This window comes from Macaca nemestrina, chromosome 7 (genome assembly GCF_043159975.1).
Source record: "Macaca nemestrina isolate mMacNem1 chromosome 7, mMacNem.hap1, whole genome shotgun sequence".
NCBI lineage: Eukaryota > Metazoa > Chordata > Mammalia > Primates > Cercopithecidae > Macaca > Macaca nemestrina.
In genome coordinates, this window is record NC_092131.1 from 73,521,728 (window position 1) to 73,549,495 (window position 27,768).

General features: G+C 45.7%; 1 protein-coding gene across 2 annotated transcripts in view; it reads left to right on the plus strand.

Moving 5' to 3' along the window:
- Positions 1–24,147: 24,147 nt before the first annotated feature.
- The window catches only part of LOC105477960 (sorting nexin 6), a 73,175-nt gene continuing 69,554 nt past the window's right edge, over positions 24,148–27,768 (plus strand). Inside the window, exons 1-2 of one of the 2 annotated variants that reach the window (XM_071100342.1) lie at positions 24,148–24,331; positions 24,488–24,535. In XM_071100342.1, the coding sequence (XP_070956443.1) occupies positions 24,290–24,331; positions 24,488–24,535 (90 nt within the window). In that variant the 5' untranslated portion in view covers positions 24,148–24,289. The remainder of the gene's footprint in view (positions 24,332–24,487; positions 24,536–27,768) is intronic. The other variant, XM_071100343.1, reaches the window with a different exon arrangement.

The window sequence follows — 27,768 nt, forward strand, 5'->3', positions numbered from 1 at the left end:
AAGGCTATTTTCACTTCTTTTGTGGATCTTCAGTTGCTTCAGGCATCTGGATGTATATGTGCAGGTCACTGGGGATATGCTGGCTTAGCTTGGGCTCAGGGGCCTGACATTCCTGTCTTCTTATATTAATGAGAAAAATAAACAAAATAGTGATAAAGTGTTGGGGTGGCGAAAATTTTGGGGGTGGTATGGATAGATAATGGGCAGTTTCTCAGGGCTGCTTCGAGCGGGATTGGGGCGGCGTGGGAACCTACAGTGGGAGAGATTCAACTGAAGAAAGATTTTGGGGTAAGGGGTGATAACTGTGGGGTTGTTAGAAGGAGCATTTGTCATATAGAATTTTTGGTGATGGCCTGGATGCGGTTTTGTATGAATTGAGAAACTAAACAAAAGACACAAGATCTGAATAAGAGAAGGAGAAAAATAGGTATTAAAGGACTAAGAATTGGGAGTACCCAGGACATCCAATTAGAGAGTGTCCAAGGGGGTTCAACGTTATTGTTTGCTTGGTTGACGAGTTTTTGGGCTCTATCCTTGAGTTTTTTTATGTTGTCATATACCAGGCCAGACTGATTTAGTTAAAAACAACACTCTTCATTTAAAAATATACGAAGTCCCATCTTTTCTTTTTTTTTCAGTAGTCGAGGCCTCGGCAATTTTGGAGGAAAGAGAAATGCAAAGTCAGCATTTGTTTGTTAAAGAAGGATTAGAAACGGCTAGGAGAGAGTGACTGAGATTGATAGTGTGGTGGAGATGGCTGGGGAGAGTAGAGGGTGGCATAAGAACAGGAATGAGAATAAGAGTAAGTGTAAAAGTAAAGAATAGGACTTCGTCAGGGTGAAAGTATTGGAGGGTATCTTGCCACTGAAGATCTTCTGTCCACTTTTTTTTTTTTTTTTTTTTTTCTTGAGACGGAGTCTGGCTCTGTCGCCCAGGCTGGAGTGCAGTGGCCGGATCTCAGCTCACTGCAAGCTCCGCCTCCCGGGTTTACGCCATTCTCCTGCCTCAGCCTCCAGAGTAGCTGGGACTACAGGCGCCCGCCACCTCGCCCGGCTAATTTTTTGTATTTTTTAGTAGAGACGGGGTTTCACCGTGTTAGCCAGGATGGTCTTGATCTCCTGACCTCATGATCCGCCCGTCTCGGCCTCCCAAAGTGCTGGGATTACAGGCGTGAGCCACCACACCCGGCCTTCTATCCACTTTAAGAGAGACTTAAGGGTGGCGATTTGAGGTAAAAATAGGAGCCACTAAATACCAAGAGCCTGAGAAACTGCTTGGGTGATTTAACTAATAAAGGCTGGTCTGTTATTGGATGGTATAGAGGTGGGAAGGCTAACCCAAGGAATTATGTCTGACAAAAAGGGAAGAAATGACCGTGGTGACCTTCTCAGACCCTGTGGGAAAGGCCTCTACCCATCCAGTGAAAGTGTCTACCCAGACCAAGAAGTATTTAGGCATGTGAATAAAGTCAATTTGCCAGTCCTGGGCAGGGGCAAATCCCCAAGCTTCACGTGTAGGGAAGGGTGGGGGGCCTGAACAATCCCTGAAGAGTAGTAGAATAGCAGATGGAACACGGAGAACTGATTTCCTTAAGGATAGATTTCCACGATGTAATGGAAATGAGAGGTTCTAAGAGGTGGGCTAGTGGCTTGTAACCTCCATGGAAGAGGTTATGAAATGACGATAGAATAGAATGGGCCTGTGAGGCTGGAAGGAGATATTTTCCTTGGTCTAAGAACCATTTGCCGTGTGTGGGAAGAGATTGATAGGTGGAAGTTTCAGTGGGGGAGTAGGTGGGAGTGACCAGATGAGAAGGAGAAAAACTGCTGTGAGGGATGCTGCTGTGAGGGGTAGAAGTTGGAACACTAGCTGCTTTTTGCTACCTTATCAGCATAAGCATTGTCCTGAGCAATGGGATCTGATGACTTTTGATGGCCCTTGCAGTGAATGACTCCAGCTTCCTTTGGAAGTAAAACGGTCTTGAGAAGAGTTTTTATTAAAGAGGCATTAATGATGGAGGACCAAACCTTTCAGCTCATGAAACAGCATGGTGGTGCAGGATATGGGGTCAGTATAAATATTGACACGTAGTCCCTTTACAAGAGTGAGGGCCCGAATTAGGGCAATGAGTTCAGCTTGCTGAGAGGTAGTGGAGTGGGGCAGAGCGGTAGCCCCAGTGATAGATGTGGAATATAGCATAGCCTGCCTTTGCTGGTGTGTAGCGATTAGGCCTGGTGGAACTGCCATCAATAAACCAAATGTGATCAGGGTGAGGAACAGGAAAGAAGGAAATATAGGGAAATGGGTGAAAGTCAGGTGGATCAGAGAGATACAGTCATGGGGGTCAGGTGTGGCATCCTGAATAATGTGGGAGGCCAGATTGAAGTCTGGGCCTGGGACAATGGTAATTGTGGGAGACTCAACAAAGAATGAGTATAGCTGAAGAAGCCAGGGAGTAGAAAGTATATGCATCAGGTGTGAGGAAGAAAATAGATTTTGGAATTTATGAGAGCTGTAGAGGGTGAGTTGAGCATAGTTTGTGATTTTGAGGGTCTCTAAAAGTATTAGGGCAGTGGCAGCTATTGCATGTAGACATGATGAGGGCTAGGTTAAAACAGTAAGGTCAAGTTGTTTGGACAGAAAGGCTACAGGGCACGGTCCTGGCTTTTGTGTAAGAACTCGGACCACACAGCCCTGCACTTTGGCTGTGTGTAATGAAAAGGATTGGGATGAGTTAGGGAGAGCTAGTGTGGGGGCAGCTTCTAGGGCTGTTTTTAAGGAATGGAAAGAGGAGTGATGAAAGGATTTAGGATCTATGGGGTCGGCTAGGTTTGGTTCTGTGAGTTTACATAATGGTTTAGTCAGGATGGTCAAACTAGGTATCCAAAGGTGGAAGTACCTAACCATGCCTAGGAAGGAAAGAAGTTGTTGTTTTGTAGAAGGGGTTGGGGTTTGGGAGATTAGCTGGACACGATCAGCAGGGAAAGCATATGTGTTTTCATGAAGAATTATACTGAGATAGGTAACAAATGAGGAAGAAATTTGGGCTTGACTGAAGTAATGGGGGTTGTCCATGAAGCCTTGCAGCCATATAGCCCAGGTAATTTGCTGAGCCTGATGGGTGTCAGGGTCAGTCCAAGTGAAAGCAAAGTGAGGCTGGGATGAAGTGTGCAAGGAATAGTAAAGAAAGCATGTTTGAGATCCAGAACAGAATAATGGGTTATGGAGGGTTTGTGGAGGGACGTATTGAGAATAGCAGAGTATACGGCTTTGGCACCACGGGGTGGATAGGCAAGATAATTTGGTTGATAAAGTGCAGATCCTGAACTAACCTGTAAGGCTTGTCTGGTTTTTGGACAGGTAAAACGGGGAATTGTAAGGAGAGTTTACAGGCTTTAAAAGGCCATGCTGTAACAGGCAAGTGATAATATAGGCTTTAATCCTTTTAAAGCGTGCTGTGGGATGGGATATTGGCATTGAGCGGGGTAAGGGTGATTAGGTTTTAATGGGATGGTAAGGGGTACATCATTTGTCACCAAGGAGGGAGTAGAGGTGTCCTATACTTGTGGATTAAGGTAGGGACATACAAGGAGAGGATGCGAAGGAGGCTTTGAACTGGTGGAAAAGGCAGCAATGAGGTGTGCCTGTAGCCTGGGAATAGTCAGGGAAGCAGATAATTTAGTTAAAATGTCTCGGACTGCTTAAAAGAGTATTGTCTAAGTTGGCACCAGAGTTGGGGAGTTTTAAGAGATTTAGAAGCCTGGCCATCGATACCCACAAGAGTTATAGAGAAAAGGAAAAAGGCCTTTGAAAAGAAGGTAATGGAGTGGGTAGCCTCCGTATTAATTAAGAAGGGGAAGGAGTTACCCTCTACTATAAGAGTTACCCAAAGCATCTGTGATGGTCCAGGAGGCTTCCGAGGTGATTGGGCAGTATCATTCTTCAGCTGCTAAGCCAAGAAGATCTGGGAAGGAGTCATTCAGAGCCTTGGGCCAGTTGGACAGTCCAATTTCCAGTGGGGTCCCGCACAGATGGGAGATGGCTTAGGAGGAATCCCGGGCTGCGGGCATTCCTTGGCCCAGTGGCCAGATTTCCGGCACTTGAAGCAAGATCCTGGAGGAGGCGGTCCTGGAGGAACACCTGGCCGCTGCAGTTCAGGCGTTCTGAAGTTCTTGTGTTCTGGAGATGTGGCTGGGGTTTCTCTCACAGTGGAGGCAAGTAACTGCAACTCAGAAATGCGTTGCCTCTACTCTATTGTACACCTTGAAGGCAAAGTTAATTGAGTCCTGTTGTGGGGTTTGAGGGCCGGAATTTAATTTTTGGAGCTTTTTTTAACGTCAGGAGCTGACTGGATGATAAAATGCATATTAAGAATAAGGCGGCCTTCTGGCCCCTCTGGGTCTAGGGCAGTAAAGCGTCCAAGGGTTGCTGCTAAGCGGGCCACAAACTGGGCTGGGTTCTTTACCTTGGGTAGTTTCTTTAAGTTTGTCATAATTAACAGCTTTGTAAGCTGCCTTTTTTTTTTTTTTTTTGTGACAGAGTCTCTGTCACCCAGGCTGGAGTGCAGTGGCCGGATCTCAGCTCACTGCAAGCTCCGCCTCCCGGGTTTACGCCATTCTCCTGCCTCAGCCTTCCGAGTTGCTGGGACTACAGGCACCTGCCACCTCGCCCGGCTAGTTTTTTGTATTTTTTAGTAGAGACGGGGTTTCACCATGTTAGCCAGGATGGTCTCGATCTGCTGACCTCGTGATCCGCCCGTCTTGGCCTCCCAAAGTGCTGGGATTACAGGCTTGAGCCACCACACCCAGCTGTAAACTGCCTTTTTAGCCCTTCAACTAGGCAGGAAACCATGTAATCTCGCCTAGCTACACCTGGGGAATTGGCTTGATAGTTCCACTGGGGATCTCCTCAGGAAACTACTCTAATGCCTTCCTGGAGGTCTGGCTCATGAAGCTGGCAGTTATCAGTGTGAGATTGGGCTAGAGAAAAAACTCTTTCCTGTTCATTTGGGGAGAGGGTAGAAGTCAGGATGACATTTAAGTCACTCCAGGTTAAATTGTAGGACAGAGTTAGATATCGGAATTCCTGTATATATTAAGTGGGGTCTGATGAGAAACAGCCTAAAGGCTGGCTGATTTGGGAAAGGTCTGATAGAGAAAAAAACACATGTACCCTGACTATGCCTTCAGCTCCAGCCACATTTCTAAGAGGAAATTGTTGGGCAGGTGGGGGAGGGCTAGTTGGGGAACGAAACTGTAAGCCAGACCGGGTGTGAGGAAGGGAGGTGATAGAAGGATTATAGGGTGGGGGAGAAGAAGCTGAGGAAAAATTGGTACCTAGCTTGGCCTGGCGAGGAGCAGCCTGGGGAGGAGGGGAGAGGTCAGATGGGTCCGTAGAAAAAGAAGATTCAAAAGACTCAGAGACGCTTGGGATGGGACTGAAGGGACAGGCGGGAGGCAAAGAACATTTGGGACGAGTCTCACTGGGAGCAGAGACTAGAGAGGGACCAACGTGTAAAAGAATGCCTGGACGTCAGGCACCCCACACCATTTGCCCATTTTTCAACAAAAATTGTCTAGATCTTGTAGGATAGACAAATAGAAAGTGCCATTCTCTGGCCACTTGGAACTACTGTCGAGTTTGTATTGGGGCCAAGCGGTATTGCAGAAGAAAATAAGATGCTTAGATTTTAGGTCAGGCTAGAGTTGAAGAGGTTTTAAGTTCTTGAGAACACAGGCTAAGGGAGAAGAAGGAGGAATGGAGGGTGGAAGTTTGCCCATAGTGAAGGAGGCAAGTTTAAAGAGAAGGGTAGAGACACGGAGAAGGGGGTGGGGGGCAGCCAAAGCAGGTGTCCCTGCAATTGACTTGCCACCAAGGGAACGTGGGTGAATGACCAAGGCAGGCGTCCCTGCGGAGATCAGACACCAATGGAACATGGGTGAATAATCAGAGCCGTCCCCACAATGATTAAACACCAAGGGAAGGCTGCCTTCCCGAGTCTGTGATCGGCGCTGGAAGTTTGGGTCCACGGATAAAATGTGTCTCCTTTGTCTCTACCAGAAAATGAAAGGAATGGAAATTAAGAGAAGGGAGAGATTGAAGGGTGGCGCCAAGATTGAAAGGAGAAAGAGGTTGAGGGATAGTGAGAGAGGTTGCAGAAGAGAGTTAAAAAGAGGCCACTTACCAGATTTAAAATCGGTGAGATGTTCCTTGGGCTGGTTGATCTGAGGACCCGAGTTCATAGGCGGATCTCTTCACAGAGTGAGGGTGAGGACACGGGACTGGTCTCCCGAAGGAGTCCCACTGACCCGGGTCTTTGGCACCAAATGTGTCACGCATGTCCGTGTGAAGAGACCACCAAACAAGCTTTGTGTGAGCAACATGGCTGTTTATTTCACCTGGGTGCAGGCGGGCTGAGTCCAAAAAAGGAGTCAGCAAAGGGTGGTGGATTATCATTAGTTCTTACAGGTTTTGGGATAGGTGGTGGAGTTAAGAGCAATGATTTGGGGGTAGGGGGTGGATGTCACAAAGTACATTCTCAAGGGTAGGGAGAATTATAAAGAACCTTCTTAAGGGTGGGGGAGATTACGAAGTACATTGATCAGTTAGGGTGGGGCAGAAACAAATCACAATGGTGGAATGTCATCAATTAAGGTTATTTTCACTTCTGTGGATCTTCAGTTGCTTCAGGCCATCTGGATGTATATGTGCAGGTCACTGGGGATATGATGGCTTAGCCTGGGCTCAGAGGCCTGACAGTAAGTATAGTTTCCATATGCTCCTTACTCAGTTTCAGTTTCCCCTAAAGTGGTCATCTTACATTACTATGGCACATTTCCTGAAAGTAAGATACTAACATTGGTACATCATTATTAACTAGATGCCAGACTGCCACTAGTTTTTCCACCAATGTCCTTTTTCTGTTCTGGGATCTAATCCAAGAAACCACATTGTATTTAGTTGTCTCCTCTGGTCTGTGGTAGTGTCTCAATCTTCCATTTTGTTCATGACTTTGACAGTTTTGAGGAGTATTGGTCAGGTATTTTGCAGGATTCCAGAAAAATGATTAAATGCATAAACTAAGGTTACAAAAGAAGGAAATCATATTAAAATATAGGTATCAAAGTTCTTTCATACCAGCCTAAGCAACATAGTGAGACCCTGTCTCCACAAACAATTTTAAAAGGCCAGGCACAGTGTCTCATGCCTGTAATCCCAACCCTTTGGGAGGCTGATGAGGGAGGATTGATTAAGCCCAGAAAATAGAGACCAGCCTGAGCAACACAGGGAGAACCATCTCTACAAATATTTAAAAATTAGGCCGGGCATGGTGGCTCACACCTGTAATCCAAGCACTTTGGGAGCCCGATGTGGGTGGATCACGAGGTCAACAGTTTGAGACCAGCCTGGCCAACATGGTGAAACCCCATCTCTACTAAAAATACAAAGATTAGCCAGGCATGGTGGCACATACTTATAGTTCCAGCTACTTGGGAGGCTGAAGCTGGAGGATCACTTGAACCTGGGAGGTGGAGGTTGCAGTGAGCCAAGACTGTGCCTCCAACCTGCACTCCAACCTGGGCGACAAAGTGAGACTCTGTCTCAAAACAACTAACCAACCAAACACAAAAGAAAGTGAGACAGCCTTATTGTTGATATAGAGAAAGTTTTAGTAGTCTGGATAAAAGATCAAGCCAGCCATCATATTATCCTTAAGCCAAAGCCTAATCCAGAGCAAGGCCCTAACTCTCTTCAATTCTGTGAAGGTTGAGAGGAGATGAGGAAGCTGCAGAAGAAAAGTTTGAAGCTAACACAGGCTGATTCATAAAGTTTAAGGAAAGAAGTCATCTTTGTAACATAAAAGTGCAAGGTGAAGCAGCAAGTTATCCAGCAGATCTAAGATAACTGATGAAGGTGGCTACACTAAACAGATTTTCAATGTAGACAAAATAGACTTATATTAGAAAACGATGCTATCTAGGACTTTCACAGCTAGAGAGGAGAACTCAATGCCTGGCTTCAAAGGACAGGCTCTCTTCTTAGGGACTAAACCAGCTGGTGATTTTAAATTGAAGCCGATGCTCATTTACCATTCCAAAATCCTACGGCCTTTTAAGAATTATGCTAAATCGGCCAGGCACAGTGGCTCACGCCTGTAATCCCAGCACTTTGGGAGGCCGAGGCAGGCGCATCACCTGAGGTTAGGAGTTCTACACCAGCCTGGCCAACATGGTGAAACCCCATCTCTACAAAAGTACAAAAATTAGCTGGGCATGATGGCGGGTGCCTATAATCCCAACTACTCAGGAGGCTGAGGCAGAAGAATCACTTGAACCTGGGAGGAGGAGGTTGCAGTGAGCTGAGATCGTGCCATTGCACTCCAGCCTGGGTGAGAGAATGAGACTCCGTCTCAAAAAAAAAAAAAAAAAAGAATTTTGCTAAATCTAGCCTGCCTATGCTTTATCAATGGAACGAAACAACAAAGCCTGGCTGACAGCACAGCTGTTTACAATATGGTTTACTGAATATTTTAATCTACTTATTTATTTAGAGAACAGGTTATGAGACTGGCTAACTTTTGTATTTTTGGTAGAGATGGGGTTTCACCATGTTACAAAAGCTGGTCTCAAACCCCTAGGCTCAAGCAGTCCACCTGCCTCAACCTCCCCAAGTGCTGAGTTTGCAGGCATGAGCCACAACACCTGGCCAGTTTACTGAATTTTTAAAGCCCATTATTGAGACTTACTGCTCAGAAAAAGAGATTTCTTTCAAAATATTACTGCTTATTGACAATGTACCTAGTCACCCAAGAGCTCCAATAGAGATGTTCAAGGAGATTAATATTGTTTTCATGCCTTTGAACACAATAGCCACTCTGAAGCCTGTGGATCAAGGAATAATCTTGAATTTAAAGTCTTATAATTTCAGAAATACATTTTATAAGGCTATAGCTGTCATATATATGATTCCTCTGATGGACCTGGGCAAAGTAAATTGAAAACCTTCTGGAAAGGATTCACCATTTTAGATGCCATTAAGAACATTCAGGATTCATAGAGGAGGTCAAAATATCAACATTAATGAAAGTTTGAAAGAAGTTGATTCCAATCTTCATGGATTTAAAAGCTTCTTTTTCTTAAAAGTAACCAAAATGTTTTAGCAATTCAAGACTTCAGTAGAGGAAGTAACTGCAGATATGGTGGAAATAGCAAGAGAACTAAAATTAGAGTGGAGCCTGCACCAGATTCTCATGCCATGCCTGTAATCCCAACACTTTGGGAGGCCAAGATGGGATGATCGCTTGAGCCCAGGAGTTCGAGACCAGCCTAGGCAACATGTAGAGACGCATCTCTTAACAAATAAAAATAAAAATGTAAAAATTAGCTGGTTGTGTTGGCAGACTCCTGTGGTCCCAGCTACTTGGGAGGCTGAGGCAGGAGGATCACTTGAGCCTGGGAGGTTGAAGGTCAAGATTGCAGTGAACCATGATGATGCCCTGCACTCCAGCCTGGGTGACAATGGTGAGACCTTGTCTCAAACAAACAAGCCGCCTACCTCTAAAAGTTAATATGATATGAATTCATTCTTTTTTTTTTTTTTTTGAGACAGGGTCTCCTTCTGTCATCCAGGCTGGAGTGCAGTGGTGCCATCTCGGCTCACTGCAACCTCTGCCTTCCAGGTTCAAGCATTTCTCTTGCCTTAGCTTCCAGCGTAGCTGGGATAACACTGTGTCCAGCTAATTTTTTTTGTTTGTTTGTTTGTCTGTTTTTTGGAGACGGGGTTTCACCATGTTGGTTAGGCATGTCTCGAACTCCTGACCTACTGATTCGCCTGCCTTGGCCTCCCAAAGTGCTGGGATTACAGGTGTGAGCCACCGTGCCCGGCAAAAAATTCCATTTTTGACAGTGATCATAAAGATAATTTTTTAAAAATCCAGATTCCAGGCCGGGCGCGGTGGCTCAAGCCTGTAATCCCAGCACTTTGGGAGGCCGAGACGGGCGGATCACGAGGCCAGGAGATCGAGACCATCCTGGCTAACACAGTGAAACCCCGTCTCTACTAAAAAAATACAAAAAACTAGCCGGGCGAGGTGGCGGGCGCCTATAGTCCCAGCTACTCGGGAGGCTGAGGCAGGAGAATGACGTAAACCCGGGAGGCGGAGCTTGCAGTGAGCTGAGATCCGGCCACTGTACTCCAGCCCGGGCGACAGAGTGAGACTCCGTCTCAAAAAAAAAAAAAAAAAAAAAAAAAAAAAAAAAAAAAAAAAAAAAAAAATCCAGATTCCAAAATACAGGAAAAAGTAGAAGTTGAAGAGACTACACACACTCACACACACACACACTTCACACATACACACATAGAAGGAAAAGGGGAGGTAACAACTCTAGAGAAGCAGTAGATGTTTTATTTGGGGGAATTGTATTTTTTATTCTGAAGGCAGGAATTCTTTTTTCTTTCTTTTTAGAAACACGGTCTAGGCCGGGCGCGGTGGCTCACGCCTGTAATCCCAGCACTTTGGGAGGCCGAGATGGGCAGATCACGAGGTCAGGAGATCGAGACCATCCTGACTAACACGGTGAAACCCTGTCTCTACTAAAAATACAAAAATTAGCCAGGCGCGGTGGCGGGCGCCTGTAGTCCCAGCCACACGGGAGGCTGAGGCAGGAGAATGGCGTGAACCCGGGAGGCGGAGCTTGCAGTGAGTGAAGATTGCGCCACCGCACTCCAGCCTGGGCGATAGAGCAAGACTCCGTCTCAAAAAAAAAAAAAGAAACACGGTCTCACTCTGTTGCCCAGACTGTAGAGCAGTAGCATGATCATGGCTCACTGAAGCCTCAAACTTGGGCTCAATTGATCCTCCTACCTCAGCCTCCCAAGTAGCTAGGAGTACAGGTGCATGTCACCACAACCCAACTAATTAAAAAAAATTTTTTTAGAGAGATGGAGTTTTGCTAGGCTGCCCCTAACTGGCCTCGGCTGGCCTCTACCTCATGTCCTCAAGCTATCCTCCCACTTAAGCCTCCTGAGTTGCTGTGATGACAGGTCTGAGCCACTGTGCCCAGTTGCTGTAATTACAGGTGGGAGCCACTGTGCCCAGTCAAAATTTATTTATTTATTTATTTTTTTTTTTGAGACAGAGTCTTACTCAGTCACCCAGGCTGGAGTGCAGTGGCGTGATCTTGGCTCACTGCAACTTCTGCCTCCCAGGTTCAAGCAATTCTTCTGCCTCAGCCTCCTGTATAGCTGGGATTACAGACGTGCACTACCATGCTCAGCTAATTTTTGTATTTTTAGTAGAGACGAGGGTTCACCATGTTGGTCAGGCTGGTCTTGAACTCCTGACCTCATGAACTGCCCACCTCAGCCTCCCTAAGTGCTAGGATTTACATGCATGAGCCACCGCACCCAGCTATGTGCCCAGCCGAAATTCTTAAAGAGAAATAGTGGATTACTTGCTGCACAGAGTCCAACAATTTTGTAAAATTTTACAACCTTCTCTTCCTATGATTGAAAAAAACACCAACTAAGTCTTGTATTGCACAGTGGGTGTATTCTTAGCAACATGACTAAAAATAGAATTTTGGGAAATGAAATATTTTAGATGATTTTGTGACTTAAAAAATAGAGTTATTTCTGGGTGCAATTCTTCTGAAAGGTAATTGAGGGGCTTTGGGAATCTTCAATTTGAGCCACCTCGCCTCCTTTTTTTTTTTTTTTTTTTTTTTTAGATAGAGTCTCGCTCTGTCGCCCAGGCTGGAGTGCAGTGGCGCCATCTCAGCTCACCACAAGCTCCGCCTCCCAGGTTCACACCATTCTTCTGCCTCAGCCTCCCAAGTAGCTGGGACTACAGGCACCCGCCACTGCACTAGGCTAATTTTTTGTATTTTAGTAGAGACAAGGTTTCACCATGTTAGCCAGGATAGTCTCGATCTCCTGATCTGCCCACCTTGGCCTCCCGAAGTGCTGGGATTACAGGTGTGAGCCACCGTGCCCGGCCTAGCCCCCCCTACTTTTTTTCTGGAGATGGAGTCTCACTCTGTCACCCAGGCTGGATTGTAGTGGCCTGATCTTGGCTCACTGCAACCTCCGCCTTAGTAGCTGGGACTACAGGCACATGCCACTACACCCAGCTAATTTTTGTATTTTCAGTAGAGACAAGGTTTCACCATGTTGGCCAGGCTGGTCTTGAACTCCTGACCTCACATGATCCACCCACGTCGGCCTCCCAAAGTGCTGGAATTATAGGCATGAGCCACTACGCCTGGCCTTGAGCCTTTACATTAATTTTGCTGACCACTTATGAGTGTCATGTTTTAGGCTCTTTCTTTCCCACATTTTCTCCAGGTCTTATCTCTTGTGCCTCCACTGCAGCTCTGTGATGGAGGAATGAGGTCATAAAATCATTATAGGCCGGGCGCGGTGGCTCAAGCCTGTAATCCCAGCACTTTGGGAGGCCGAGACGGGTGGATCACGAGGTCAGGAGATCGAGACCATCCTGGCTAACACAGTGAAACCCCGTCTCTACTAAAAAATACAAAAAAAACTAGCCGGGCGAGGTGGCGGGCGCCTGTAGTCCCAGCTACTCGGGAGGCTGAGGCAGGAGAATGGCCTGAACCCGGGAGGCGGAGCTTGCAGTGAGCTGAGATCCGGCCACTGCACTCCAGCAAGGGGGACAGAGTGAGACTCCGTCTCAAAAAAAAATAAATAAATAAAATAAATAAATAAATAAATAAATAAATAAATAAAATCATTATATTGAAATGTAATTTAGAAATGATTTAATAGAATGCTGCTGTTGTTATAGGCATGGGGCAAAATTAAACTGTGTTTAATGTCTCTCCCTTTAGGAACTTCCGTTAAAAATAGGCGAAAGTAAGTGTGTTACAGTTCAATAGTCTTTAGCTTCTGATAGAATTCTTCCAAATATAATTAGAGGTACTGACATTAATCAATAAATCTACATGTGCCCTGAGATTTGGTTTCTGTAGAGATCATGTGACTTCTCCTCTTGGTCTCCAGGCACCAAGATAAGCTGTTTCACCATTGGTGCTGATTCCTAGGTCTGAATCCCGGGGAAGTGGAAGTTGATTATTTCTCTAAGAGTGATTTAAATCTCTGGAACATTAGCTTTTCCACCCTCATTCTGCTGAGACATGATTTTTACTTTTTTGACCTTCCAGATATAGTGCTTGCTTGCTTATTGATTTAAATAAAACGTGGTTTGCTTTTATTTTTTAATGCCTGAATTATGGGGGAAATCAAGGAGTGATAAGATCGATAAAATTATTTTGTTCATTTGATTTGTTCCATTTACTGAAGTCAATAATGTTCAATCAAAAAGTTACTAGAAGGCTGGGCGTGGTGGTTCATGCCTGTAACCCCAGCATTTTGGGAGGCCGAGGCGGCTGAATCATCTGAGGTTGGGAGTTCGAAACCAGCCTGACCAACATGGTGAAACCCCGTCTCTGCTGAAATTACAAAATTAGCCGGGCGTGGTGATGCATGCTTGTATTTCCAGCTACTCAGGAGGCTGAGGCAAGAGAATCGCTTGAACCCGGGAGGCAGAGGTTGCAGTGAGCCAAGATTGTGCCATTGCACTCCAGCCTGCGCAACAAGAGCGAAACTCCGCCTCAAAAAAAGAAAAAAAATAAAAGTTACTAGAAAAAAAAAAATGGTAGATATTAATGTAATTTTAGAGTAGGCAGGGTCTTTTTAGGCATTATCACTAAAATAAGAAATCTAGGCCGGGTGCAGTGGCTCACACCTGTAATCCTAGCACTTTGGGAGGCCAAGGCGGGCAGATCATGAGGTTAGAAGATTGAGACCATCCTGGTTAACACAGTGAAACCCTCTCTCTACTAAAAATACAAAAAATTAGCCAGGCGTGGTGGCATGCACTTGTAGTCCCAGCTACTCGGGAGGCTGAGGCAGGAGAATGGCTTGAACTCAGGAGGCAGAGGTTGCAGCCAGCCGAGATTGCACCACTACACTCCAGTCTGGGCAACAGAGCAAGACTCCGTCTCTAAAAAGAAAAAAAAAAGGCCGGGCGCGGTGGCTCACGCCTGTAATCCCAGCACTTTGGGAGGCCGAGGCGGGCGGATCACAAGGTCAGGAGATCGAGACCACGGTGAAACCCCATCTCTACTAAAAATACAAAAAATTAGCCGGGCGCGGTTGTGGGCGCCTGTAGTCCCAGCTACTCGGGAGGCTGAGGCAGGAGAATGGCGTGAACCCCGGAGGCGGAGCTTGCAGTGAGCCGAGATCGCGCCACTGCATTCCAGCCTGGGCGACAGAGCCAGACTCAGTCTCAAAAAAAAAAAAAAAAAAAAAAAGAAAAGAAAAAAAAAAAAAAAAGAGAGAGAGAAATCTAGGCTGGCCACTATGGTGCACGTCTGTAATCCTAGCACTCTGGGAGGCTGAGGCAGGAGAACCACTTGAGCCAGGAGATCAGTCCGGGCAACATAGATAGACCTTGTCTCTACAAAAAAAAAAAAAAAAAAAAAGTTTAAATTTAAAAAAAATCCAAAAGGAGATTAATGGATCTAACTACATTAACTTTAAAAACTCGTGCATGTCAAAAACATCTGTGGTTTTGTGATATATACATCATGTATGATTCCTGACTCCTAACTCCTGTAGTCCTTGTTATAATGTTGGGGTACATTAGGCCTCAGGAAACAGAATCTCTTTCTCATCTTTTCCAGTCTTTCTTTCACCCGCCCAAGGCAGGACTCCAATCTGATTGTGGGTTAAAAGCCCTCATTCCAGAGAGAATCCCGGCCCATACCCTAGAGGAAGGAATGTTACACAGGGAGGCCAAGAAAAATCGGGTCAGGCCTTGTTAGGTTTAGATCATGTGCTTTTTGTCCAGTCACATTTCTACATGGTTGTCAATCAGCCCTATGTAATGAAGCCTCCATAAAAACCCACAAGGATAGGGTTTGGAGAGCTTTCAGATAGCTAAGCATGTGGTGGTTCCTAGAGGGTTGTGTGCCCAGGGAGGGCATGGAAGCTCTTCGCCCCTTTCCCCATACCTCACCCTACACATCTCTTCATCTCTATCCTTGGTAATATCCTTTATAGTAAACCAGTAAACGTAAGTAAGTGTTTCCCTAAGTTTTGTGAACCACTCCAGCAAGTTAAACAAACTCAAAGAGGGAACTCCAACTTGAAGCCAGTCAGTCAGAAGTTCCAAAGGCGCAACTGGGGAACCTGGTGTCTTGGGGACTGAGCCCTCAACTTCTGGGATCTGACACTATCTCCAAGTAGATAGTTTGATTTGGGGAACATCCAGCTGGCGTCCACTGCTTGGTATGTGAGGAAAAACTCAAACACCTTTGGTCACAGAAGTCCTCTATGCTGATTATTGTTGTGGTGGTGTGAGAACAGATGGTTTTATGGTTTAAAAGAGTTTTCCTGAAATAACATCATGATCTAAAATTAAAAGGCAGGCTGGCTGCAGTGACCCATGCCTGTAATCCCAGCACTTTGGGAGGCCAAGGCAGGACAATCACTTGAGCTCAGGAGTTCGAGACCAGCCTGGCCAACATAGTGAAACCCCGTCTCTACTAAAAAAAATACAAAAAACTAGCCGGGCGAGGTGGCGGGCGCCTGTAGTCCCAGCTACTCGGGAGGCTGAGTCAGGAGAATGGCGGGAACCTGGGGGGCAGAGCTTGCAGTGAGCTGAGATCTGGCCACTGCACTCCAGGCCGGGCGGCAGAGCCAGACTCCGTCTCAAAAAAAAACAAAAAACAAAAAAACAGAAATTAGCCAGGCATGATGGCACGTGTCTGTAGTCCCAGCAACTCGGGAGGCTGAGGCAGGAGAATCACTTGAACCCAGGAGATGGAGGTTGCAGTGAGCTGAGATCACTCCATGGCCCTCCATCCTGGGCAATAGAGCAAGACTCCATCTCAAAAAATAAACTAATTAATTAAAACAAAATATAGCGTTATCATACCTAACAAAGGGTTTCTTTCTTTCTTTCTTTCTTTCTTTCTTTCTTTCTTTCTTTCTTTCTTTCTTTCTTTCTCTCTCTCTCCCTCTTCTCTCCCTCCCTCCCTCCCTCCCTCTCCTTCCTTCCTTCCTTCCTTCTTTCCTTTCCTTCTTTCTTTCTTTCCTTTCTTTCCTTTCTTTTTTCCTTTCTTTCTTTCTTTCTTTCTTTCTTTCTTTCTTTCTTTCTTTCTTTCTTTCTTTCTTTCTTTCTTTCTTTCTTTCTTTCCTTTCTTTCACAAAAGACAAGGTCTTGCCCTGTCACCCAGGTTGGAGTGCAGTGGTGGGATCTTAGCTCACTGCAGCTTTGACCTCCTGGGCTCAAGCGATCCTCCCACCTCAGCCTCCTGAGTAGCTGGGACTACAGGTGTGCACCACCACACCCAGCTAATTTTTTTTTTTTTTTTTTAAATAGATGGTGTCTCATTATGTTGCCCAGGCTGGTCTGGAACTCCTGGGTTCAAGCGATCCTCCCATCTCAGCCTCCCAAGTGTTGGGATTACAGGCATGAGCCACCACCCCCAGCCCAAAGGGCCTTTGTCTTTAATATATAAAGAGATTTCACAAAGTAACAGTAAAATATATAGGCTAAGAACAGAAATAGTTGCCAGGCGCAGAGGCTCAGGCCTGTAATCCCAGCACTTTGAGAGGCCAGGGCGGGCGGATCACAAGGTCAGGAGATGGAAACCATCCTGGCTAACACGGTGAAACCCTGTCTCTACTAAAAACACAAAAAATTAGCCGGGCATGGTGGCGGGCACCTGTAGTCCCAGCTACTCAGAGGCTGAGGCAGAAGAATGGCGTGAACCTGGGAGGTGGAGCTTGCAGTGAGCCGAGATTGCACCACTGCACTCCAGCCTGGGTGACAGAGCGAGACTCCATCTCAAAAAAAAAAAAAAAAGAAGAACAGAAATAGTTAATTTATAAAAGAAGAAATAACAAACATGAATTTGGCCGGGCGTGGTGGCTCAAGCCTGTAATCCCAGCACTTTGGGAGGCTGAGATGGGCGGATCACGAGGTCAGGAGATCGAGACCATCCTGGCTAACACGGCGAAACCCCATCTCCACTAAAAAATACAAAAAACTAGCCAGGTGAGGTGGCGGGCGCCTGTAGTCCCAGCTACTCGGGAGGCTGAGGCAGGAGAATGGCGTGAACCCGGGAGGCGGAGGTTGCAGTGAACTGAGATCCGGCCACTACACTCCAGCCTGGGTGACAGAGCGAGACTCCGTCTCAAAAAACAAACAAACAAACAAAAAAACCCATGAAATTAACAAACAAAAGTTCAAAGTCACTAGTCTTTCTTTTTTTTTTTTTTTTTTTGAGACGGAGTCTCGCTCTGTCACCCAGGCTGGAGTGCGGTGTCCGGATCTCGGCTCACTGCAAGCTCCGCCTCCCGGGTTTACGCTATTCTCCTGCCTCAGCCTCCCGAGTAGCTGGGACTACAGGCGCTCGCCACCTCGCCCGGCTAGTTTTTTGTACTTTTTAGTAGAGACGGGGTTTCACCGTGTTAGCCAGGATGGTCTCGATCTCCTGACCTCGTGATCCGCCCGTCTCGGCCTCCCAAAGTGCTGGGATTACAGGCTTGAGCCACCGCGCCCGGCCAGTCTTTCAAGAAATATATATTTGGTGGGGCGCAGTGGCTCATGCCTGTAATTCCAGCACTTTGGGTGGCCGAGGCGGGCAGATCACCTGAGGTCAGGCACTCAAGACCAGCCTGGCCAACATGATGAAACCCTGTTTCTACCTAAAAAATACAAAAATTAGCCAGGCATGATCCCAGGTGCCTGTAATCCCAGCTACTCCATAGGCTGAGTTGGGAGAATCGTATGAACCCGGCAGGCGGAGGTTACAATGAACCGAGATTCTGCCATTGCACTCCAGCCTGGGCGACAGAGCAAGACTCCATCTCAAAAACAAACAAACAAATAAACAAACACTCATGCTGGCCGGGCGCAGTGGCTCACGCCTGTAATCCCAACACTTTGGGAGGCTAGGTGGGCGGATCATGAGGTCAGGAGATCGAGACCATCCTGGCTAACACGGTGAAACCTCGTCTCTACTAAAAATGCAAAAAATTAGCCTGGCCTGGTGGCAGGCGCCTGTAGTCCCAGCTACTTGGGAGGCTGAAGCAGGAGAATCACTTGAATCCGGGAGGCAGAGCTTGCAGTGAGCTGAGATTGGGCCAGTGCACTCCAGCCTGGGCAACAGAGCCAGACTCCATCTCAAAACAAAACAAAACAAAACAAAACAAAACTCATGCTGAAGAATAGAAATATACTTAGTAATATATATGTTGATCTTGGTTATGCCAGAAAAATACTGTGTGAGGCATAGGCATGGGAAACATTTAAGAGGATATTTGCCAAAACATGAAAACTGATTTTCTCCAACTAGTGGATTATGAATTATTCATTTTATCAAATCTATTGCATCTAATAAATTTGGACAGTGTCAGATAATACGTCTTTTCTTTTGTGTGGGGGAGGGAGTCTCACTTTGTCACCAGGCTGGAGTGCAATGGCACGATCTCGGCTCACTGCAACCTCTGCCTCCCGGGTTCAAGTGATTCTCCTGACTCAGCCTCCCTAATAGCTGGGACTACAGATGTGCGCTACCACGCCCAGCTAAGTTTTGTATTTTTAGTAGAGATGGTGTTTCACCATGTTGGCCAGGATGGTTTCCATCTCTTGACCTCTTGATCTACCCACCTCGGTCTCTCAAAGTGCTGGGATTACAGGCATGAGTCGCCGTGTCTGGCCAATATGTCTTTTTTGATTGCTATTGTACCATGACCTCTTTTTGGCCTTAAAAATGTTTCTTTGGTATTTATAAGAGACATTGTTGGATTTCTACCTCACATTCCTTTCCCCTCCTTTCCTTTCCCACAACTCCAGTTTTATCCAGGTGCTCACATTCTTCTTTTGGTTTGGGGAGGCTAACGCCAGTTGCAGGCCGAGAGGTAAATCTTTTTTTTTTTTTTTTTAAGTGACAGGTTTCATTCACTCTGTCATCCAGGCTGGAGTGCAGTGGCAGGATCATAGCTCACTATAATCTCAAACTCATGAGCTCAAAGGATCCTCCTGCCTCATCTTCTTAAGCAACTGAGACTACAGGCACATATCACCACTCCTGATTAATTTTTTATTTCCTTTTTTTGAGATGAAGTCTTGCTCTGTCGTCCAGGCTGGAGTGCAGTGGCGCGATCTTGACTCACTGTAACCTCTGCCTCCCGGGTTCCAGAAATTCTCCTGCCTCAGCCTCCCAAGTACCTGGGGCTAAAGGTGCATGCCACCATGCCTGGCTAATTTTTTGTATTTTTAGTAGAGACGGGGTTTCACTGTGTTGCCCAGGCTGGTCGTGAACTACTGAACTCAGGCAATCTGCTTGCCTTGGCCTCCCAAAGTGCTAGGATTACAGGTGTGAGCCACCACACCCAGCCAATTTTTTTATTTAAAAATTTTTATTACTACTTTGTATTTATTTTGAAAGAAATAAATAACAAAAATTTAAAACACAAGTAAGACCCTTATAACACATTTATTTTGAAATAAATAAAAATTTAAAACACTATTAAGTAAAACACTTAAAACTCATTTAAAACACTATTAAAACACACTATTAACTATTTGCAATCATAAGATTTTACTTTCATGTAGCTAAATATATTACAAGGTCTCACTCTGTCACCTAGGCTGGAATGCAGTGGTGCGATCAAGGCTCACTGCAGCCTCAACCTCCTGGGCTCAGGTGATCCTCCCACCTCAGGCTCCTGAGTAGCTGGTACTACGGGCACACACCATTATGCTCAGCTAATTTTTTGCAGAGACATGGTTTCACTTTGTAGCCCAGGCTGATCTCGAACTCCTGGGTTTAAGTGATCCTCCTGCCTCAGCCTCCCAAGCAGCTAGGATTACAGGCGTGAGCCACTGCGTGCAGCCATAGGGGTAAATCTTGATTGGGCGAAGTCTTAGACTCTAAGCCAATTATGATTATATCAGTCCCCTTGCCAGGGATTGTTTAAGAGTAAGGATGTGACCCATTTCTAGTCCATGAAATACGAAAAGTATATGAGAGGGAGGGGTCGCTTCTGGGCAGGTTTTTGGGGTTTTTTGTTTTTTGTTTTTTGTTTTGAGACGGAGTCTCTCTCACTCTATCACCCAGGCTGGAGTGCAGTGGCGCGATCTCGGCTCACCAAAACCTCCACCTCCCGGGTTCAAGCCATTCTCCTGCCTCAGCCTCTCGAGTAGCTGAGATTACAGGCATGTACCACCACACCCAGCTAATTTTTAGTAGAGACAGGATTTCACCATGTTGCCCAGGCTGGTCTTGAACTCCTGACCTCGTGATCTACCCACCTTGGCCTCCCAAAGTGCTGGGATTACAGGCATGAACCATGGTGCCCAGCCTGGGCAGGGTTTTTTTTGTTTGTTTTTTTGTTTTTTCTGCTTGTGGATGTTGTTACGTCAAGGTGTAAAACCTAGAAATACTGAAGTCATCTTGGATCATGAAGAGAAGCAGCCTTGGAATGAGATTGTTACTGAAGGTGGCAGAATGGAGAGTTGGAAGAAATCTGGGTCCTTGATGACATCATTACCCACAGGTTGTACTATGCCCAGAAACAGCTAGTTTCTTGATTTTTGTTGTTGTTGTGGTGGTGGTAAAATAATAAATTTCTTGACTGCTTAAGTTTATTTGAATTGGTGTTATCTGTTACTTGCAGCTAAAGGCATCCTGATTGATACAGTACATCTTGGAAATAACAGAGTTCAGCAATCTTCCTATAGAGAATTTTGTTGTAGCATAACTCCTGTGGAGTAGGAGGAAAAAGTTAGGATCCACAGGTTATTCAAAACAAAAAGGGATCTTCTAGAATTTGAGGAAGTGAGAAATTGGCAAAAATATGTTTTGGTGAACTCTTCTTTGATCAGAACATGATAAAAGGAAAGGAATTAAACATTTTTCTTCTATAATTAAATAATTGTCATTTTATATTAAAATTGTTTTCTAGAAAAAAACTTGATTTTTGCTTGACAAAAATGTTCAAAGCAAATACTATTTTTTATTTTTAAAATTTAAAAATAACATTCATTATTCTCTAAAATTTTACTCTTCTCTAAAATCTTCCAATACATTTGTTTTTGAAGAACACTATTTACTATTCACAATCACAACATTTTACTTTAGTGTAGCTAAATCTATTAAGTAATCAGACAGCAATTCAGCATAACTAGTTCATTACATTTGTATAGAAGTAGATAATTTCATAGAAATCTATCAAAACAAAATGAAAAATTGATTATTTGCTTACAAATATTAGAAGAGTGGTTCAGCTTTAATGTCTTCTTTATTTTATCAGTAGCAGAAAAATCTGTCATGTAAACTTTTCTTAACTTCTTTTCTTCCGAAATTCCTTACTTTCTATAACTTGGCCTTTTGACAGTTGTTAGAATCAGTTACTGACAATTCCTTTTTATCATTCACAAAATATAGCTGGACACCTTTGCTCAGAAAGGAAAGCTCTGGTATTAATTATCAAGTTTATTGTTTCAAGCTTGGGTTCTGTACTCATGTGAGTTTTCAGCTATGAATTATAGCTGCAGTAATTACCATGCCTTTGTTGATAATTTTAGTTGAGTTACTTGTACTTTAGATCATACCTCTTTTTTTCATAACTAATGATTTTAAAGTTTTGGCATTTGGGAATTACAATGTTTCTGAACTTTGTTTACTTTTTTTTTCTTTTTTTTAGTTAGGGTCTCACTCTGTTGCCCAGGCTGGAGTGCAGTAGTTTGATATGGCTCACTGCAGCCTCAGCCTCCCTGGGCTCAAGTGATCCTCTCACCTCAGCCTCCCAAGTAGCAGGAACCACAGGTGTGTGCCACCATGCCTGGCTAGTTTTTGTATTTTTTGTAGAGATAGGGTTTTGCCATGTTGCCCAGGCTGGTCTTCAACACCCAGGCTCAAGCAATCCTCCCACCTCAGCCTCCCAGTGTGCTAGGATTACAGGGGTGAGTCACCATGCCCAGGCTGGACTTTATTTAAATGTTGAAATTTAAAACTCTTGGTTAATGATAGGAGGCATTTCAGGTGGTTCTCTGTGGCACTTCTCAACTTTTGTCCACAAGGATGCACTTGGCCTTCCTATAAGTTATATGTAAATCCCTCTAATGTATTGTAGCTCCACTTCTTTCTCTCCACCTAGGAAGAGCTTTACAGACATTGCCTTTAATCTAAAACCAAACCGATAGGAAATAGTGGCACTTTTAATCAGTAGCAAATTACTGGAACATTCCTCCTGACACTTCATCACTCTACAATGACGCCACATGATGCCTCATGACTCCCAGTGAAAAAGACTACTTTAGTAGTCACCGCAATGCAGTGGGAAACAAGAAACAAAAGACAAAAAATAAAGTCCCTTTCACCCCCCATTTTGTAGAGTAACCTTTGTTGGAGCAGTAACTTAACCTCTCTATACTTCAGTTCTCCTTACATACAAAATGAAAGCTAGAAGTTCTTATGAAAATACCAGTTGAGTGGTTTTTTAATTTTTAATTTTTATTTATTTTCTTTTTGAGACGCAGTCTCACTCTGTCACCCAGTCTGGAGTGTGGTGGCATGATCTCGGCTCACTGAAATCTCTGCCTTCTGAGTTCAAGCAATCTTCCTGCCTCGGCCTCCCTAGCAGCTGGGATTACAGGCACGCACCACCTCACCCAGCTAATTTTTGTATTTTTAGTAGAGATGAGGTTTCACCATGTTGGCCAGGCTAGTCTTGAACTCCTGACCTCAGGTGATCCACCCCTCCTTGGCCTTCCAAAGTGCTGGGATTACAGGTGTGAGCCACTGCGCCCAGCCAAAATATCAGTTAAGTTTAATATTGTTTTCAGAGCTTCACTTCAATAAAATAGGATGGAGGGCCTGGCAGAGTAGAGAGGGATTCAAATGTAGAAGGCTTGAAATCGTAGGCTGAGGAACTGAATCATGGGGGCTTGTAAAGATTACTGAACAGGGTAATAGCATAATCATCAATATCTGTGTTTCAGGAGGAACACTCGCAGCAGTGTGTAAAATAGGAGAGAGTGATGGAAAATAGTAGAGTCAGGAGAGTATTGCAAAAGTCTAGACAAGAGTTGATGGTAATTGCTGTAAGAATTGGAAAAATTTGACTAATTAAAGAGATATGGAAGACAATCAATTGTAGAAGCCATAGGATTTGGTTGGATATGAGAAGTAAGGGAGAGTAAGGATTTCTTTTTTTCTTTTTTGAGACAGAGTCTTGCTCTGTTGCCCAGGCTGGAGTGCAGTGGTACAATCTTAGCTCACTGCAACCTCTGCTTCCCGAGTTCACGTGATTCTCCTGCCTCAGCCTCCCGAGTAGCTGGGATTACAGGCGCACTCCACCACACCCGGCTAATTTTTGTATTTTTAGTAGAGACGGGGTTTCACCATGTTGGCCAAGATGATCTAGAACTTCTGACCTCAGGTGATCCGCCCACCCTGGCCTCCGAATGTGCTGGGATTACAGATGTGGGCCACAGCATAATCCTAGAGTACGGATTTCAATGGGTTAAGGGTTTCCGGTCTGAACATCTGAAGATGCCATTCCTTAACTGAATGCAAGCTCAGGAACGTGTGGATTCTAGGATTAAGAATGATTTTCTCCTGTTATTTGAAATGTGGATCCCGTGTGATGCTAACCACCTGGACAGTTAGAGTAGCTGTGGGGAAATTTCTTCGAACAAAGGAAAGGAATATTCTTGTAATGAAAACAGCTCATTTTTGTAGTTCGCAACCATTAGTGCCCCCAAACTCTGAGGTAGTTATTACCTCGCCAGCAATAAAAGCTTGATTATAGTCCCTGATTACTGACTCTGTGAAGGTCCTTGTTTCCAGCAACTTCCATAGGCAAAATATTATTGTGATTAATTATCGTGTGGCATAATACAAAGACTAGATGATGTATTGTGGCTTCCGGAGGGCGCCTGCTTCGTTTTTTCGCTGGAGCCCTCGGGGCAGGGCAACTGGAGAAATCCCTGCGTGGCCTTCGGCCCTTCCCTGGTCAGAGCCCGCCAGCAGCGAGGTGCTCCCAGCCATGAGGTCTGGGTCTTCAGGATCTCCCGACTTCAGTGCCTTGACCTTGGGCGGAGGGCCCTGTTACCCTTCCTTGCTCACGGACTCCAGCTTTCAGCGCCGGGGACGGGGCGGGACCGCCCTTAGGTCCCGCCCCTCCGCCTCCGCCTCGCCCCGCCCCGCCCCGCTCGCTGCCGCCGGCTCCCGCGGGCAGCAGGGGGATGCGCGCCTGCGCTGGCCCTAGCCTCGGAGCAGCCATGATGGTGGGTGTTCTCCGCGGCGCCGAGCCCCGGGAGCGCGGTGGGGGCGGCGGGCGCGGGGCGGGCGCGGGGACCGCGCCAGCCTGGCACTAATGTCTCCCTTTGTGTCTCCCCCATCCCATCCTTTTCTCCGGCGCGTCGGGCCCGCCGACCCCGCAGGAAGGCCTGGACGACGGCCCGGACTTCCTCTCAGAAGAGGACCGCGGAGTAAGTTCTGCCTCCGTTTCGCTCGCGGAACCCTGCCACCCTCCCTCCCCATCCTGGGTCCACGGGTGTGGTACGGGGAGGGGTCCCCAGCCGCGCCGCACTCCCTCTCCGTAGTCCTCCTTTCGGTTTCCTCGCTGCACCGCGCCCCACCCTCCTGCAGCCCTTCCTCCCTGGGGGCCGCTCGGTTCCGATTCCCGGGGACCCGCGGCTGCTTTCTTATTCCCCGCCGCTGGTTCGGGCCTTCTGATGGACCTCCACTCCCACCCAGGGCGGGGTGCAGGTGGGGAAGTGGAAGTGGAGGCGGGAGCTGGAACGCCCCCACCCTCCCTCACCACTTTAGGGCCATGAAAACCCATTCTCGGACCTTCCGGCGGCACCCTCAATTTTCACCCGGTGTTGACATCTCGAACTTGCTCCCGCCCACCCTTCTCTCTGTCTCTCAAATAGTACCGGTGTAGTCTACATTACCATTTTGCAAAGATTTTTACAGTAGCCGAATCAACTCCTGTCCAGTGCCCTACTAGATTATGCAAAGTGCGGGTAGCCCACGGTATCTTTACTTTTTCTAATATCCAACGAATCCTGTCTTTGGCAGGATTTCCTTGGTGTTTTATTCTCCCTTAGCTTCTTTGAGGTATATTGAAAAATACTATTGATAATTGTATATACTTAAGATATACATTATATTTTAATACACCAATACATTGTGAAATGAGTACCACAATCAACCTAACATATCCACTGCCTCACCTAGTTACCAGTTTTTTTTGTGTGTGAGAACATTTGAGATCTAAGCAAATTTCAAGTCTGTACCCTTTGACCAACATCTACGCTCCACCCCCCCACCCCCCACATACACACCCCGCCAGGCCTTTGATAACCTCCATTCTACTCTCGGTGTTCTGAGGTTAGTTGCATTCTACTTCAGAAAGAGCCTTCCGGTCTCTGATTCCTCCCTTCCACCCCTCTCTCCACTCCCTTTTTTCTTGGCTGAAGGGTGGTTATCTTTATAGTCCCTTGTACAAGTGAGCACTTGGAAAATGTTGATATATGATAATTACTATTCATCAAGGTTTCGTGGTTCCTTCACATTTCACAGCCTGCCCTTCAGTTTTCCCTTTTGCTTTTTCTTAGCCATCTTAATGTGAAAGAGACATCTGTTAGTGCATATTTGGTAGGTGATAAAATATTGTGGGATGTTATTGCTGTTTGTAATAACAAATGAGGTAGTTAGTATGAACTGATGACTTTTATAAAGCTTTTATTTCTTTATTTGGTTTTATGAGACAGTATCTCCCTTTGTTGCCCAGGCTGGAGTGCAGTGGCATGGTTATAGCTCACTGCAGCCTTTACCTCCTGGGTTTAAGTGATCCTCCCACCTCAGCCTCCCAAGTAGCTGGGACTACTGGCATGGGCCACCATGCCTAGCTAGGTTTTTGTTTGTGGTTTGTTTTTTGAGACGGAGTCTTGCTCTGTCACCCAGACTGGAGTGCAATGGCACTATCTTGGCTCACTGCTAGCTCCGCCTCCCGAGTTCACGCCATTCTCCTGCCTCTGCCGACCGAGTGTAGCTGGGACTACAGGCGCCCTCCACCACGCCCGGCTAATTTTTTGTATTTTTAGTAGAGACGGGGTTTCACCGTGTTAGCCAGGATGGTCTCGATCCCCTGACCTCGTGATCCACCCGCCTCGGCCTCCCAAAGTGCTGGGATTAGAGGCGTGAGCCACCGCACCCGGCCTGTTCGTTTGTTTTTATAGAGACAGGGTCTCACCATGTTGCCCAGGCCAGTGTCAAACTCCTGGGCTCAAGTGGGCCTCTTGCCTCTGCCTTCCAAAGTGCTGAGATTATAGGCATGAGTCACCGTGCCCAACCGAACTTTTAAATAGTAGGAAAGATGGAGAAGGTGCTGCATACTTTATAAATTAATTTCTCAGTGTAAACAAAGACATTATTTAGAATTTCAGGTTAAAGCAAAAGCATCATATGGAATTACTGGTTGTTTCTAAGATTTTTAGTTTTGGCCAGGCACAATGGCTCACACCTGTAATCCCAGCATTTTGGGAGGCCAAGGCAAGAGGATTGTTTGAGGCAGGAATTCAAGATCAGCCTGAGCAACATAGCAACACCCCAACTCTACCTAAAATTTTTAAGATCGGATGTGGTGGCTCAGCCTGTAATCCCAGCACTTTAGAAGGCCAAAGCGAGTGGATCACCTGAGGTCAGGAGTTTGAGACCAGCCTGACCAACATGGTGAAACCCCATCTCTACTAAAAATACAAAAATTAGCTGGGCATGGTGGTGCATGCCTGTAATTCCAGTTACTCTGGAGGCTGAGGCAGGAGAATCACTTGAACCTGGGAGGTGGAGGTTGCAGTGAGCCGAGATTGCGCCATTGCACTCCAGCCTGGGCAACAAGAACAAAACTCCATCTCAAAAAAAAAAAAACAACAATTTTTTTTTTGAACTTAGGCAAGCTTGGTGGTATATGCCTATAGTCCTAGCTATTTGAGAGACTGAGAGCTTAAGAACAGTGAGCTATGGCTTGAGAGGGCCTGGGTGACACAGTGAGATCATGTCTCTAAAAAAATTTTTTAAATTGTATTTTGGATTTTAAAATAGGGGAAACTAGCAGAGTTACTTAATGAAGTGAGAGGAGTTGATTAGAGCACAATTAAACCGATTTTTCTAAATATAAAGCATATGACCTTTATATTTAGATAACTTTGTGTCCTATTTTTGGGGTCTACTAGCACAAGCAAACAGAATTTGCTTTCTTGAAGGATCTTACTAATAATGTTCAGTAAAAATAAAAATATTAATTTTTGAGTATGTCGATGATGTGAAAAGTATCTTTTGGGGAATATTTGTGTTCATGGCTTTATGCCTTCAGGAAGATTTGCTCATGGATCTGGAAGCACTTAAGTAATTTGTCCAGAAACTTTTTCTTTTTCTTTTTTTTTTTTTTTTGAGACAGAGTCTTGCTCTGTTGCCCAGGCTGGAGTGCAGTGGCGCCATCTCAGCTCGCTGCAAGCTCTGCCTCCCAAGTTCACGCCATTCTCCTGCCTCAGCCTCCTGAGTAGCTGGGACTACAGGAGTCCGTGACCATGCCCGGCTAAGTTTTTGCATTTTTTTTTTTTTTTTTTAGTAGAGGCAGGGTTTCACCGTGTTGCTTAGGATGGTCTCGATTTCTTGACCTTGTGATCTGCTCGCTTGGCCTCCCAAAGTGCTGGGA